Raw genomic sequence first — 14,685 nt, forward strand, 5'->3', positions numbered from 1 at the left:
TTTCAAGTCGGAGTGTGAGCAAATAGCTAATTACACATTTTAACTATACACAATTTTACAGATTTTGTGATTCTGTACTACTTTTCCTGTGATTTACACACACTGTACAGTCAGGCACATAGCACACTTTTTTCATGATTCGGGATTGCAGCATCCTATGTTTTATCTGTTCCTCCAGCCTGGTTCCTAGACAATAAATCAGTATTTCTAGCTCTGTCTAGTGACTCAGGAAGTACTCATTGACTCTTCCTGGCTTGGCAGAATGGCAGAAGTGTGCAAAATGCACAATTACAAGTCACTGAAGTGCATTTCTACTTTTACACCTTAATTCGGATAACACCTACTTTATATTTGTGACATGTTTTCATTTATATAGCATACCTTTAATAAAATAAATAAATGAATGAAAATGTTGCTTCTCATTTTAGAAGCATATTTCTGATAAATCCAGCACTGGAAAATTCTACTTAGTTTTTCTATGTTTATGAGGGACTGGGGAGCTGTGATTGATATTATTAACTGTGCTGGCAGATCTCATTATCAGTTGCAAAATGGATTTGGACACTGTCAGTACTAACAAAAAGTTAAAGATTTAGAAGCCTGGGCGTTAATGAGGAAAAACTCAGTCTGTCATAAGTTTTTCAATTGAAAATTGCTTGAGGCTGGCCATGATATCTTCTCCTAAAAAACATCTAAACTGTAAGAATTTTTTAGGCTGCGCAAGGGGAAATACACTTTAAACAAGTATGAATATCAGCAGTATATTTAACAGCCCAATCGCACCATTTTACAATGTAGTAAAGCACTGTACATCTGTTAATTTTGAATGGGCTCCAAAGCAGGAGATATAGCTCCAGTTGTATTTTTTTTAAAACGAAACAGAAATAGTTACCACCGCTCCGGACAAGCCAAACTGAAATTCCTCATCCTCCGGAAAGAAGTGAGAGAGCCCCAGGTGCTGGCAATTGCTACTATAGCTGTTAATGAATAGGAAGATCTGGATAGCCGCACACCAGGATAAACAGATTAAATTCTTCTTTTTTATTTGTAAAACAGGAACATAGGGTACAGGAGACACCACTGGAGTGGTACAGCTCAACAGCTGATGCATTTCACACTTATACAAAGTGCTTACTCAAAGCTTCCTATGAGTACGCAGATCTTCCTATTCATTAACAGCTTGTATTTTTTTTATTGCTTATTACCAAAATGCACATTGTGTTGCGGTGTGCTGCATTGTGTGTAGCATAGATGTGATTAGTAGGTGTGCTGGGATGTCATTAAAAATGAATGGTAGAGCCACAAATCACACTGTGATTGATGTGTTACAATATGTTTTTGCAATGCAGTGGAGTGAATGGGTTCTAAGTTGTAGCAGGTGGTATAGCTTTTTATCAGTACATGATGTTTTTTTTTTCTCTCTCTTCAACTTTATTACGTTGAACTGTTAGATTAAAACCAACTGACATCAATTTTATGGTTTGACTTATATACTGCAGCATACCAATCCTTATATGTGGTGGCTCCATTAGTTTTGCTATTTAGGTTTTTTTCCTCTTTAGTTTCACCTGGTGATCCAACCAGTAAATATCATCCAGAAAAAAGGAAAACTAAAGGATGGCCCATCAGTATCGCAATTACACTGGATTCCTAAAAACATACATATTTTATTACAAAAAGTCATTTAAATACAAAAAGTCATAAATCACAGATCTCAAATGTTATTACCATCTATAGATGTTTTGGTATAGAAGTTGCAAATGTCAATTGTCATCTATCCAAAACGTCAACATGTTTTGTGGTTGTTGCCACATTTTTAGGACTTCACATTTTCAAATGACAGATGCCTTGTTACATGTAATTTTAATCTAGAAGTCACAAATTCAAACATATGTTTCAATGTTATGTTTACAGTTTTGACTTCTAAATTGAAATTACATGTAACAAGGCATCTGTCATTTGAAAAAGTGAGGTTCCGAAGAAACTTCAATGACTGTGAAACGCATTGACTTTTTGGTTAGATGACAATTGCCATTTGCTACTTCTATACCAAAATATCTATAGATGGTGATACAATTTTGGATCTGTGATTTACATGACTTTTTATATTTTAAATTACTTTTTGTAAGAAAATATATATGTTTTTATGAATTTACTGCAGTTTTGATACTGATGGGCCTTCTTTGAACAACCTTTAATTTCCCTTTTTTCTTGATGATATAAATTAAATTGGGTCGATGACCTTTCAGTATAGTGCTGGGTTAGCCCTTTCCATCATATAATCCTCCCACACTTCTATGTGCAAATTATGATCCAACCGGTAAAACACTTCCTCTCCTAAGATGTCTCCACTCTGGATAGAAAAGCAATGGAGCCACCCTTGGACAGCAGAATTATCACTCTGGGGGAAAGTAATGTTAGAATTACAGATTTAGATAGACTTGACCAACATATTAAAATTGAACTCTGGTTAAAGGAGTTGTAAAGGCAGAAGGTTTTTTATGCAGCAGCCTCCCCAGCACGCCCTAATACTTACCTGAGACTCATCTCTCTCCAGCAATGTCCATGAGTGTCTTAGCCATCCAGGACTCTCCTCCTGATTGGCTGAGACACAGCAGTGACGCCATTGGCTGTCAATCAAAGTCAGTTAGCCAATCAGGAGAGAGAGGGGGCAGGGCCGGGTCGCAGCTCCATGTCTGAATGGACACAAGGAGCTGTGACTTGGCTCGGATGCCCCTATAGCAATCTACTTGCTCTGGAGGCACTCAACGGGAAGGAGGGGCCAGGAGCAGCAAAGAGGGACCCAAGGAGAGGAGGATCCTCACTGCCCTGTGCAAAACCACTATACAGAGCAGGTAAGTATAACATAATATAACAGTTGTCCCCCATTGGCTCTAAGACTAAGAACTTAGCGATCATGTAACAGCTGATTGCTCAGTTTTTGGGTCTGTTCTAAGCACAGAGCGGTGAGTGTTAGTCACCGCTCTCTGCTCTGCCCCTCTAGCACTCACTGTAGTGCTGGGCAAGAGAGAGGCAGAGCAGATTACTAAGCTACAGGATATTACATTTTTGTTTAATACTGCTTTAACCATGCGATTAAATGACTGATAAACCATTACTACAGAGATAATATGTAAGTCTATGTATGAAATATAACCATGAAAATATGGAATATCAAATATATATAATATTTGTCAGAACAAAAACACCTCACTAAGAAGTTAGACTTAGAAGTTAGAGGTAAGTGCAATAGAATCTGCTTTCATTCAACACCTCTTGCTATTAATGTAAGTGACACCATAAACTATACAACAAGTAGAAGTTCACCCTAGCACTAAAATCTGTAAATCTACAGGCATCCACGATCTATGACTAACCTATCTAGCCCTGTAAAGAAGAAATCGCTATACATACCTTTTCTGAAGCCGCTTTGGTCTGGCCCTGCGCTGAGCTGTCACCTGCGGCTTCGCTGTGAAGCAGCCAACAACGGAAGCCCCAAAGTAACTCTATGGGTGAGGTCACTTTCCTGGCTTTTAACAACCATTATCAGTTGTCTCCTGCACAGAGCTTCCGCCGCTGAAGACCAGACCGGATCAGCTTCAAAAGATTGTGGATGTCTGTAGTTTTATAGATTTTACTTTTAGGGTGAACTTTTACTTTAATCTCCCTATAGCAGCTGTATACAAAAGAACAAGGCTTACAGGTAAAGAAGCTTAGTTAGGGGTCTTTTTTACAAGCAGCCATCATTGTTGTAGGACTCAGTGGTGTAGATTGATATTATTGTTGCTGCTCTCATAATCAAACTCATAAAGCATTCAGCCCTTTAATTATGTAGGATTACAGCATAGAAGCATAGTTACTATTCTTTATAAATTTCTCCTATCCTAATGTCTGTTTTTACTATAGCAATACTTTCATGCTGGGGGAAGCGGCCTGAAAAAAAATTTCTTGGAGAAGAGCCCAGACCTCCAGTCTCTGAAATATGCTCTTAGCTTATATACTCAAACTACTGATGCTTTGATCAAAAAATTTATAGATACTCAGACATCTCAAGGTAAGTGTATTTCATTTATATTCTTCCAGTAAACACCACAAGTACTAACAATATGGAAATAAACAACAGTATTTAAAGGAATGGCAGAGATGCCATCTTCATTAGTATTCTGTAGATTATCCAGATTGTCTTTAATGAATTAGCACAGCTTCTCTCTTTTCTGCAAAACCCAAACTAGAGACATGTTATTGTTTGTTGATTGTATGGGGTTATTTGATTATACAGCAATGGAAACATAAAAAGAATACATTTTTTTCCTAAATACAGAAAATGCACATAAAGCTCTTGTGCTGCTAGGATCCTTTTGTCTTTTGCCTTTGGGCTACTAGGTAGAAAGCCTCTTCATTCTACCCACAGTAATGATAGGTTAGGATGCATGAAACCTCTGTACAGCTCTAAACAGATGTATTCAAAAAGCTGTGTGTGCGCTCAAACAGCTTATTAGTGGGGCTCAGAAGCAAAATGAAGGGGTTTCAACTTATTAGTCTAAAGGAGGAAAGCCATCTTCAAGTAACAAAAGTAGCATAACACTCAAATATAATTTTTATGGCTTTTTAACATTTTGCTCTCATACCCCCCTGTATAATAACATAGAAATGCCTTCTGTGATAGCAACAGAGGGACCTTTATATTGTTGTTCACATTTAGAAAACTACAGCTCATCTTAATCATGTATATTACACACATTGAGCATAACTGCACATAAATGTAACTTCCATACAGTTGAAATATTAAGTATTGCCAAATTCTGCCTTACGTGGCTAAGGCTGGCCATACATTATACAATTTTCTTGTTCAATTTTCCTTTAGATTTACCAAAACCATATAATATGAGGTCAAACCTAAACACGTTAAATTTGTATGCAATCAGGCAGGCCCAGATTTACTCCCTTTGCCGCCCCAAGGCCGGGTCCTTCCATGCCCCCCCCCCCACACACACCACCATTTTCGTCCTTTATCGATGACGGCTACAATAGATCGATTAAAAACATAATTACACACACAAGAACACTGAAAATAACTGGCTTTAATTGTACAGACTGAAAATACTCTGTAACACAGAAAATGCTTTTTAAAGACTTCCTGCCCGCCCTATAGCGGATTGACGTCCGGGAAGTGGTTCTGTTATCCTGACTGGACGTCATATGATGTCCAGCAGGATAACATGCCGCAGCGCGCCCCCGGGGGCGCGCATCGCGGTGATCGGTGGAGCGGTGTGTCAGCCTGACGCACTGCTACACCGATCTTGGTAAAGAGCCTCCGATCGGCGGCTCTCCTGGCAGGGGGGGTCTGCACTGATTGTTTATCAGCGCAGCCCCCCTTCAGATCACCACACTGGACCACCAGGGATCGCCACTAGGACCACCAGGGAAGGGGCAACATGGATGGCCAGGTATGTACCCCATGGCCATCCACATGTGCCCAATCTGTGCCAATCAGTGTGCACAAATGGGCACTGATTGGCACCATTATATCACTGATCTGCCCAGCAATGTCCAGATCTGCCCAGCAATGTTTTATCAGTGCCACCTGTCATTGCCCATTGGTGCCACCTGCCATTGCCCATTGGTGCCACCTGTCAGTGCCCATCTGTGCCCATCTGTGCCCATCTGTGCCCATCAGTGCCCACCTATCAGTGCCCATCAGTGCCACACATCAGTGCCACCCATAAGTACCCATCAGTGCCACCCATATGTACCAATCAATGCCACCTACTAGTGCCCATCAGTGCCGCCTATGAGTGCCCATCGGTGCCACCTATGAGTGCCCATCAGTGCCGCATACCAGTGCCACCTATCAGTGCCCATCAGTGCCACCTATCAGTGCCCATCAGTGCCGCCTATCAGTGCCCATCATCAGTGCCCGTTAGTGCCACCTCATCAGTGCCACCTCATTGGTGCCACCTCATCGGTGCCCATCAGTGCCGCCGTATCAGTGCCCATCAGTGCAGCCATATCAGTGCCCATCATTGAAGGAGAAAACGTACTTATTTACAAAAAATTTTAACAGAAACAAAGAAAAACTTGTTTTTTTTCGAAATTTTCGGTCTTTTTTTATTTGTTGTGCAAAAAATAAAAACCGCAGAGGTGATTAAATACCACCAAAAGAAAGCTCTATTTGTGGGAACAAAATGATAAAAAATTTGTTTGGGTACAGTGTAGCATGACCGCGCAATTGTCATTCAAATTGCGACAGCACTGAAAGGTGAAAATTGGCCTGGGCGGGAAGGTGTCTAAGTGCCTGGTATTGAAGTGGTTAAAGATTATAGCAGTAAGAAACTCCCTACAAGTTTAGTTCTAACTTTTCTTTTGGCAAACTCATCGATAATATCTTCGTAGGACAAAGTATTTCAAAGTTCAGACTCAATGGCAAGTAAAGCTAAACTGTTCAGTCTATCTTGACCCGAAGATGATCGTAAATAGTTCTTTATGCAAATACATTTCATTAATTTTATGCACCACAGCTCAGTTGCAGTGCATAGAAACAGTATGCATTTTGCATCACACTGCTCAGCACGCAGTGGCACTGTTGCAGTGTGAACAGGACACATAGAAAACAATTGTTTTCTACTGCCCTTGCAGAGACCTGTGTTTTGCTAGTGCAGAAATCACAGACCCCCTTTTACATCAGTGTCTTCAGTCCCCCCTTCACATCACATCACATCACAGACCCCCTTTTACATCAGTGTCATCAGTCCCATCTTTAAATCACATACCCTCTTTTACATCACAAACCCCTTTTACATCAGTGTCCTTAGCCCCCCCATTACGTCACATCCACCGCCTCATCACAAACCTCCATCACAGACCCCCCATTACAGACTGACCCATCACAGACTGACCCCCCCATCACAGACTGACCCATCACAGACCCTCCCATCACAGACTGACCCCCAAATCACAGACCCCTCATTACAGACTGACCCCCATCACAGACCCCCATTACAGACTGACCTGACCCATAGCAGACCCCCCATCATAGACTGACCCCCATCACAGACCCCCCATCACAGACTGAGCCCCCATCACAAACTGGTCCTGACCCATCACAGACTCCCCATCACAGACTGACCCCCCAAATCACAGACTGACCCCCCCAATCACAGACTGAGCCCCCATCACAGTCCTCTCTCAATATCAAACTCCTTTACAGCACAGCACTCCCCCCTCCCCAAAGAACCCTACCTTATTCACACAAGACATGGAGCTTGGCTGCTCTGGACAATGGACGGACTTTTCATGTTAAAAGTGAGTTATTGCTGGGACCGCCCCGCTGACTAGCAACCAATCACCCACTTCTTAACTTAAATAGTCCCCCCTTTGTCTAGAGCGGCCACGCTTCATGTTTTGTGTAAATAAGACAGGCAGTGTGGGGAGGGGGCAGTGCAGTGATATTAGAGAAGGCATGCACCTGCCATACCTGCCATGCTGCTATGTCAGTGCGGGGGCGGGCAGAGTGGCCTCGAAAGCCAAGAAGTCGCTGCAGGAGCGGCGCCGCCCCTGCACCACTGCTGCCCCGAGGCCTGTCCTCGGTGGCCTTGTGGGAAATCCGGCCCTGCAATCAGGCAGGCCCTTGCACTACACAGCTGAAGACAAATCTAAAGGAAATTGAACAAGAAAATTGTATAATGTATGGCCAACTTAACGCTGTACAAGACTCTACTACAGTAACAAAGCATTAAAGCAAGACTAAAGGCAAAATTAATTACCTTAGTTTCAACAGTCCAAAGCCTACGAGGTCCCTCACCAGCACCGTCATCTTCTCCTTAGCTTCTTGCCGGTCTTAAGCCTTTTTTGACTGTCACAGGATGACATGCATACGCAGGAGTGCAGTCGTCCCGTCACACAGGAAATGTGCCGGAATGTAAACTGAGCTGCGCATAAGCATTATACAGGAGATTTTGAACAGACAGCTAGGTGTATGTTCTCGAAGAAAAGACATGCAATAATAAAATCAATGAAATAAAGAACTGCCTCTTTATGTTTTTAGCATAGCATATCATTTGTTATCTTTTGTTCCACTTTAACAACAGTCCCTACATCTAGAGTCATATTGACACACACTCTAGAGCCAGTTTCGGTGGAAGCTCAATAATCTACAAGTAAGTTGTTTGGATTGTGAGAGAAGCACCTAGCACAAACTCATGCAAGCAAATGAAGGAATATATGTACCGTATCATGGGTAGGATTAGTACCTAGGATACATATACTGGAAAAGAGCTTACCCTTTTACCACTGCACTCTCAGAGTTTATCAACACATAGACATTAGAGGTAAAGTGCAGCAAGTGCATAAGAGGTAGAGGGGGTGCACCAAGGCCGTGGCAGAATGTTGTGTAAGATATATATATATATATATATATATATATATATATATATATATATATATATATTGTATATTTAAAAAGAAAAAGAGGGATTGATACATCCCCTATTTACTGTGTTTTTTGCCAGTGTTTCCTGTGAGATTTGAGTGATCATACCTGACTAGCTGGGGTTTAGCCACTAGGAATGGATATAGAAAAAAAGCATATGTGTTTCGTCTCTCCCCTTATGCCTTGTGGAGTTTTGTTGACAGATTCTAAGCACACATATTGGTCACTTAGGCAGTCCATAGATGATACAATTTGCTTTTTGTTCAACCAGAGGGCTGAACAAAAAAACTTTTGAGGTGGATAGGGGAATCCTCCCTGCTGTGCCATTGTATGCTGACACCAGGAAGACTTTTTGCCATCAGAATACACCAATCAGGGTTGAATGCTATAGCTGGCAGAGCTGATTGAGCTGGACAAATCTGACAGAGCAGATGTACAAAAGTTGATTGGTAGACCCACAGTGCCCATTCATGGATCCAAACTCAGCTGGTCCCGGCCTTAATGGGGCCCATGTTTTGGTAGAGATATTCTTTTATCAAACCCCCCCCCCCACCTTTCCCCAGATTCACACTATATTGTGGGACAACACTGTATTCTCTTGCAGATCTCCCCTGACTACATTGTGTGGCAGGTCTCTCCCCAATACCTGCATTACATTCTTTGAAGGATCCCTCCTCACTGTCTGTGGTTGCTTCTCTTGTATATCTATCCCACTGTCCACACTTAACCATGATCATGATTTCACCTGTTCTCACTGTTCTCTATCTTGATCATTATCATCTGTTATAATCAGCACCACACACTTTTGGATCCCCAATGCTTTTGTACAGTATCTCAACTCTAAGCTCTGTGACTGCTGCCTAATTACCAGTTTTGTGGGCAGTGTCTCTGTTATTCTGCATGCCCCATTCTCCATCAATCTATCATTTCTATAGTTCTTTGTCTCTGAATACCTTCCCCAGCCTATCATAGAGTACTCCAAAGCATCCAAGCCTTGCCCCTTACCAAAAAGCCCAGAAATTTCAGAAATGTGGCATAGCAGGTGTAAAAGCTACACCATTATTTCACCCACATCAGGATAAAGTGTATGTACCTCAAAAAATAATGGCTCATGCATGACCCCTTCTTCCAGTGTATTGTCTGCTCCCTATTGACCTTTTAGCCCATGACCAGTTACTTTCTGCATTCCTTCACAATGGAATGTAATCAGCTACCATTCCTCTTTCCACCCCTTAACAACAATTCTTGCTCTGCCTCTTCTCTCCTGGCTTGGCTTGGATCAGCTCACACTTTATCCCTCTCTCTCCCAGCCATAATAAACTTCCTTTCTGTCCCCCAACCATATTTAGCCCTACTTTACCTATTTACCCATTGGTCCTTGATCAGATCATGCACATCCCCTCTATCTCCTGTAAATGGTAAAGTTTCCCCAGCATCTTTCTCTTCTCTTTGTCCATGATCATCTACTCTCTGCCCCTTCTCTCTCTCTTCATTTTCTCCCCATGTTCCATGATCAGAACACTTTGGTTTTAAATCCCGTCCTTGCACAATCCACTTACATTTCGTCACCCACCATGGCTGATTTGCTAAGATGGCATACTTTCCCAAAAAGTTAATGTCCAGCTAAAGCATTGTGTTTTTGGGCAGTAATATATATCATAAATGGGAACTAAAAGGTCTCTATTGGATATTAAAAAACAGAGCATCTAGCACAATACCAAAATACAATGCAAATATATCAAACCATTATGTGTCACCACAAATTGAAAAAGATAAAACAAAGAAATCCAAATGTGAAGCCAAAAACTGTGAATTCAGTGATTCTTCATACATATACATGTACTGTACATATATACAGTATATGGTGTATAAAAGGGAAGAGTGGCAGCGTGTGTCCTGTGCTCCTGATGACATCATCTTTGACTAAACTAGTAGGGCAAAGGTGGAACACACGCCACTACGCATATGCAATCCCGCCACGGCCATCTTGGATTCTGGAATATGAGTTGTTTCTATGATATAAAGTGCCTGGTTGTCATCTCTTCATTGTAAGTGCATTTACCCCATTAAATTGGTGTTTTAATCGGGATTACACTATAGAGATAGTGTCTTTTTCTTTTTCATAATACTACAGTATGTCCAACTGAGTATATACGCACAGCTATCTATTACAATGCAGCAGTACCATCGTTTGACATGGGGTTTTGAGGAAAGCTGGATATCTTAGGTTGATACACAAGTGCTGGTTGACCACTCTTAATTGGGGGTTTATGATTCTGGTAAGCCTCCCTCTGTTGTACACTGAGGTGCTGTGTGGTTTATCATTAAGACGTTTGGTGGCGTTTGGTATTCACATCTGTCATTTCCCTCATAATCGAAGAACCACTGAATTCACAGTTTTTGGCTTCATATTTGGATTTCTTTATTTTATTTTTTCAATAGTTTGATATATTTGCATTGTACTATTGTATTGCACATAAATTGTTATTTATCTAAGCGCTACACTATTGTTTTGTGATGTTTATTATGCTAAGTACTGTATATCAACATAATACGAATCTCTGAAAGCCCAAAAAACATTTATTAGTGGGCATGCATTTTCTAGCTTAGTTTTGCGAACTAAAAGTTATCAACTTTCTAAATGAGCTGAGATTAGTCAAAATGTGCACAAATGGTTTAAGCAGTAACTTTAGAACTTACTAGATTTTGTGAATATTAATTATAATAGTCGGCCCTGTGGTTTCCATAAGAGAGAGACTTTGAAATCCCTACAAATTGCACATTGAAACTCATAGCCTATCGTGCACCCTGCTGTTGCAATTTGGCCACTTCTAAGCACACTGCTACTTATTCCTATGAAAATATTTTTTCTTATTTCTCAGAATTCTTTTTTATGCCAAGGTACTAAACCCGTAGTTAGATACTGATTTAAATGGGTTTGATTAGAAGTAATTTTAGAGTACTTTTAAATATTGGTACATTTCACATAACTCTTGCCATTATTATACTATATAAAAGCCATGTCATGAGGCTTTTAAGCTAACAGCAATAACTGAAACACACATTGTGAACAGAACTCATTGCATATATTTTTTTTTCTATGTAACTTATGTATTCTGAATGAATGGCAAAAGTTTTTTTAGGATATTGGCTGTATAGGCATACAGCAGATTTCTGAGAACTTATCTATTATATGAAATAACCTGTGCATACAGCAGATAGTACCTTGTTGCTAGTGAATAAAGGAAATTTTCAATAGAAATATCTGGTGATAGGTGCCATTTCCCTTTTTATAAAAATAAATTTCCAAATGAAATAGCTTATGTAGGGGTTTTCAGTCACTCTTAGTGTATATTAAGGGTTAAAAAGGGAACCAAGACATAATATATACTGTATGGTTAACAGAATTACAGTTATTATAGTTATTTGCTTTTTTGCAGTCCTGTATTAATGCAATGGATAGCAAGGAAGAGTCCGCACAAAAGCTTCTTAACCCCTTTATGTCCAAAGGTGAAACAAACCAGACCCAATTTTGCAACTTTGACATATGTTAGTAAAACTGATTTAAACTACTTTTTGTATCCAGGTGGATTAGACCTTTTTTCAGGATAAATTGGTCTTTGCTTAGATGGTATCAGATATATCCTGATGTTTTTTTTTATTATCAAAGGAAATCTGTAAACAAAAGAAAAATAGTAAAAACATTTTTTTTCAATTTAGCTGCATATTTCTTGCAATATTTACCACCAAAGAACAATCCAAAATAAATTTTCCTGTTCCTGATGATCGCAGCGATACCACATACTTGGATGTTATTTGTTGTTTGTACCCATAGTATGGCCCAGAAACATTGGTGTGCATTTTGTGCTTATTTATCCTTACTTAAAACACACTGACACTAACTGACAATGATGCTAATTTTAAAAATGCTGTTTTGTTTAAATCCTACCAAAAATATATTGACCCTGGCCTTGACCTTTGTCCCTTACCTGGACCATAACATTAACCCTAACGATCACCTAGAAAATACCTTGATCTAACTTTTTTATTTTCTTTTTTTTTCATTATTATCTTTTTTTTTTTTTTTTTACACATGCTTTGTTTACATTTTTCTCCCCTGGTAAAAAGAGAGAGAGAGAGATTTACTGTATATGCATTTCTTGTTATACGTAGGTAATGAGATTTTTTTTTGGGGGGGGTGGGGGGTGGGATACAGCACCAAACATATTAGTTTGTTTAATGTTGTGTATCCCATTATCTGCAGCTACGAATTCTGGTTCTGGTTTTGTCTCTGCTTCTTTCATAGTTTTCAGATACTGCCCTGAGTGACTTTCTCCTGGCACTGTGAGAGTTAACAGCAGCCACTGCTACTGAGGAATGTTGAGCCTCTTGCCTTCCTCCTTCTGCCCTAGCAAAACGATATTGCCCATATTGCTACTATCCCACAATGTATCACGTTCTGTGCATGGGCAGTAAAGATCCTGTCGTTTGGCTGCTCCTCTTCCATTCACAGAATATATACTGTACATGTACTGTACTTTCATACATTCATACTTTCATTCATACTCTCATACATGCATTTTCAACTCGGAGAGGGAGGAGGCTAATTTGTGTTGGAGGTGGATATGTCAGGGGGGAGGAAGTGATTGTATTGGAAGGAGGCATTCTTAGAGGCATTTGTGCTTTATGTACTTTTTGACATGTTCACTCTGCATGTTACTTACTCCTAAATAGGGATGAGCTGAACACCCCCCGATTCGGTTCGCACCAGAACATGCAAACAGATAAAAAATTTGTGCATATATGCGAACACTGTTAAAGTCTATTGGACAAGAACATATAAAAAACAAAAGTGTTAATTTTAAAGGCTTATATTCAATTTATTGCCATAAAAAGTGTTTGGGGGCCCGGGTACTGCCCCAGGGGACATAAATCAATACAAAAAAAAGTTTTTAAAACGTCCGTTTTTTCAGGTGCAGTGATTTTATTAATGCTTAAAGTGAAACAATAAAAATGAAATATTCCCTTAAATATTGTGCCTGGGGGATCCCCTTAGTCTGCCTGTAAAGTAGCGCCTCTTTCCCATGTTTATACCAATACCACAGCAAAATGACATTTCTAAAGGAAAAAATGTAATTTAAAATTGCTCGCGGCTGTAATGTATTGTTGGATCCCGGCAATATACATAAAAAATCATTGAAAAAAAGTCCATTACCAGGCTTTTCGGGTCTGGAATGGATATTTAGGGGAACTCCATGCCAAAATTTTTTAAAAAATGGCGTGGAGATCCCCCAAAATCCATACCAGACCCCTTCAAAATCCATACCCGCCCCTTCTGCCATCACATGACCCCCCAAAATCCATACCAGTCCCCCCAAAATCCATACCATGCCGCTTCTGATGTCACATGACATCATAAGGGGTGGGGTCACCTCGGTTACTTCAGCCCCGAAGGATTTTACGCCCTTCCTGACCAGAGCACTTTTTGCGATTCAGCACTGCGTCGCTTTAGCGAACGAAGATAATTGGACAACTCTGGACAGCCGCACTACAAAGAAAAGTATCTCGTGCCTTTTATTGTAAAAACAGGATCACACTGTACAAACCACAGCAAAGCAATACAGGCTAACGCGTTTCACACTATCGAGAGTGCTTACTCATAGCAATGTAGACGTTGTACCCAAACAAAATTGACGTCCTTTTTTTCCCACAAATAGAACTTTCTTTTGGTGGTATTTGATCGCCTTTTATTTTTTGCGCTATAAACAAAAAAAGAGCAACAATTTTGAAAAAAATGTTTTCCTCAGTTTAGGCCAATATGTATTCTTCTACATATTTTTGGTAAAAAAAATCACAATAAGCATAAATTGATTGATTTGCACAAAATTTATAGCGTCTACAAAATAGGAGATCATGGCGATCTACGATTTTTATTGGGACTGCGCAGTGACCCGCAGTCACGTGCCGCTGGCCTCGGGCAGTGCCCGTGACACCGCTTCTTAAAGGGGATGTACCTGTACACCCTTTTTCTACCAGCGCCATTCTGCCAACATACATCGGTGTGCGCTGGTCAGCAAGCGGTTAAAATCCATACCAGACCTGGAGGGCCTGGTATGGATTTTGAGGGGGGGACCCCACACCATTTTTTGATAGATTTTTTTTTTTTTTATTTTGGCGCAGGATTCCCCCTAACCATTTCTGTTACCTTATGAGTTTATGTGAAATCTCCATTAATAGCTGTAAAATATTGTAATTAG

General features: G+C 40.3%; 1 protein-coding gene across 1 annotated transcript in view; it reads left to right on the plus strand.

Annotated features, from left to right (window-relative positions):
* UNC13C (unc-13 homolog C) overlaps positions 1-14,685 on the plus strand; it is an 884,756-nt gene that overhangs the window by 729,225 nt on the left and 140,846 nt on the right. The window contains exon 31 of the mRNA XM_073618754.1: positions 3,907-4,054. Coding sequence (XP_073474855.1) covers positions 3,907-4,054 — 148 coding nt within the window. The remainder of the gene's footprint in view (positions 1-3,906; positions 4,055-14,685) is intronic.

The sequence above is a fragment of the Aquarana catesbeiana genome, linkage group LG03 (assembly GCF_042186555.1).
Source record: "Aquarana catesbeiana isolate 2022-GZ linkage group LG03, ASM4218655v1, whole genome shotgun sequence".
NCBI classification, from domain to species: domain Eukaryota; kingdom Metazoa; phylum Chordata; class Amphibia; order Anura; family Ranidae; genus Aquarana; species Aquarana catesbeiana.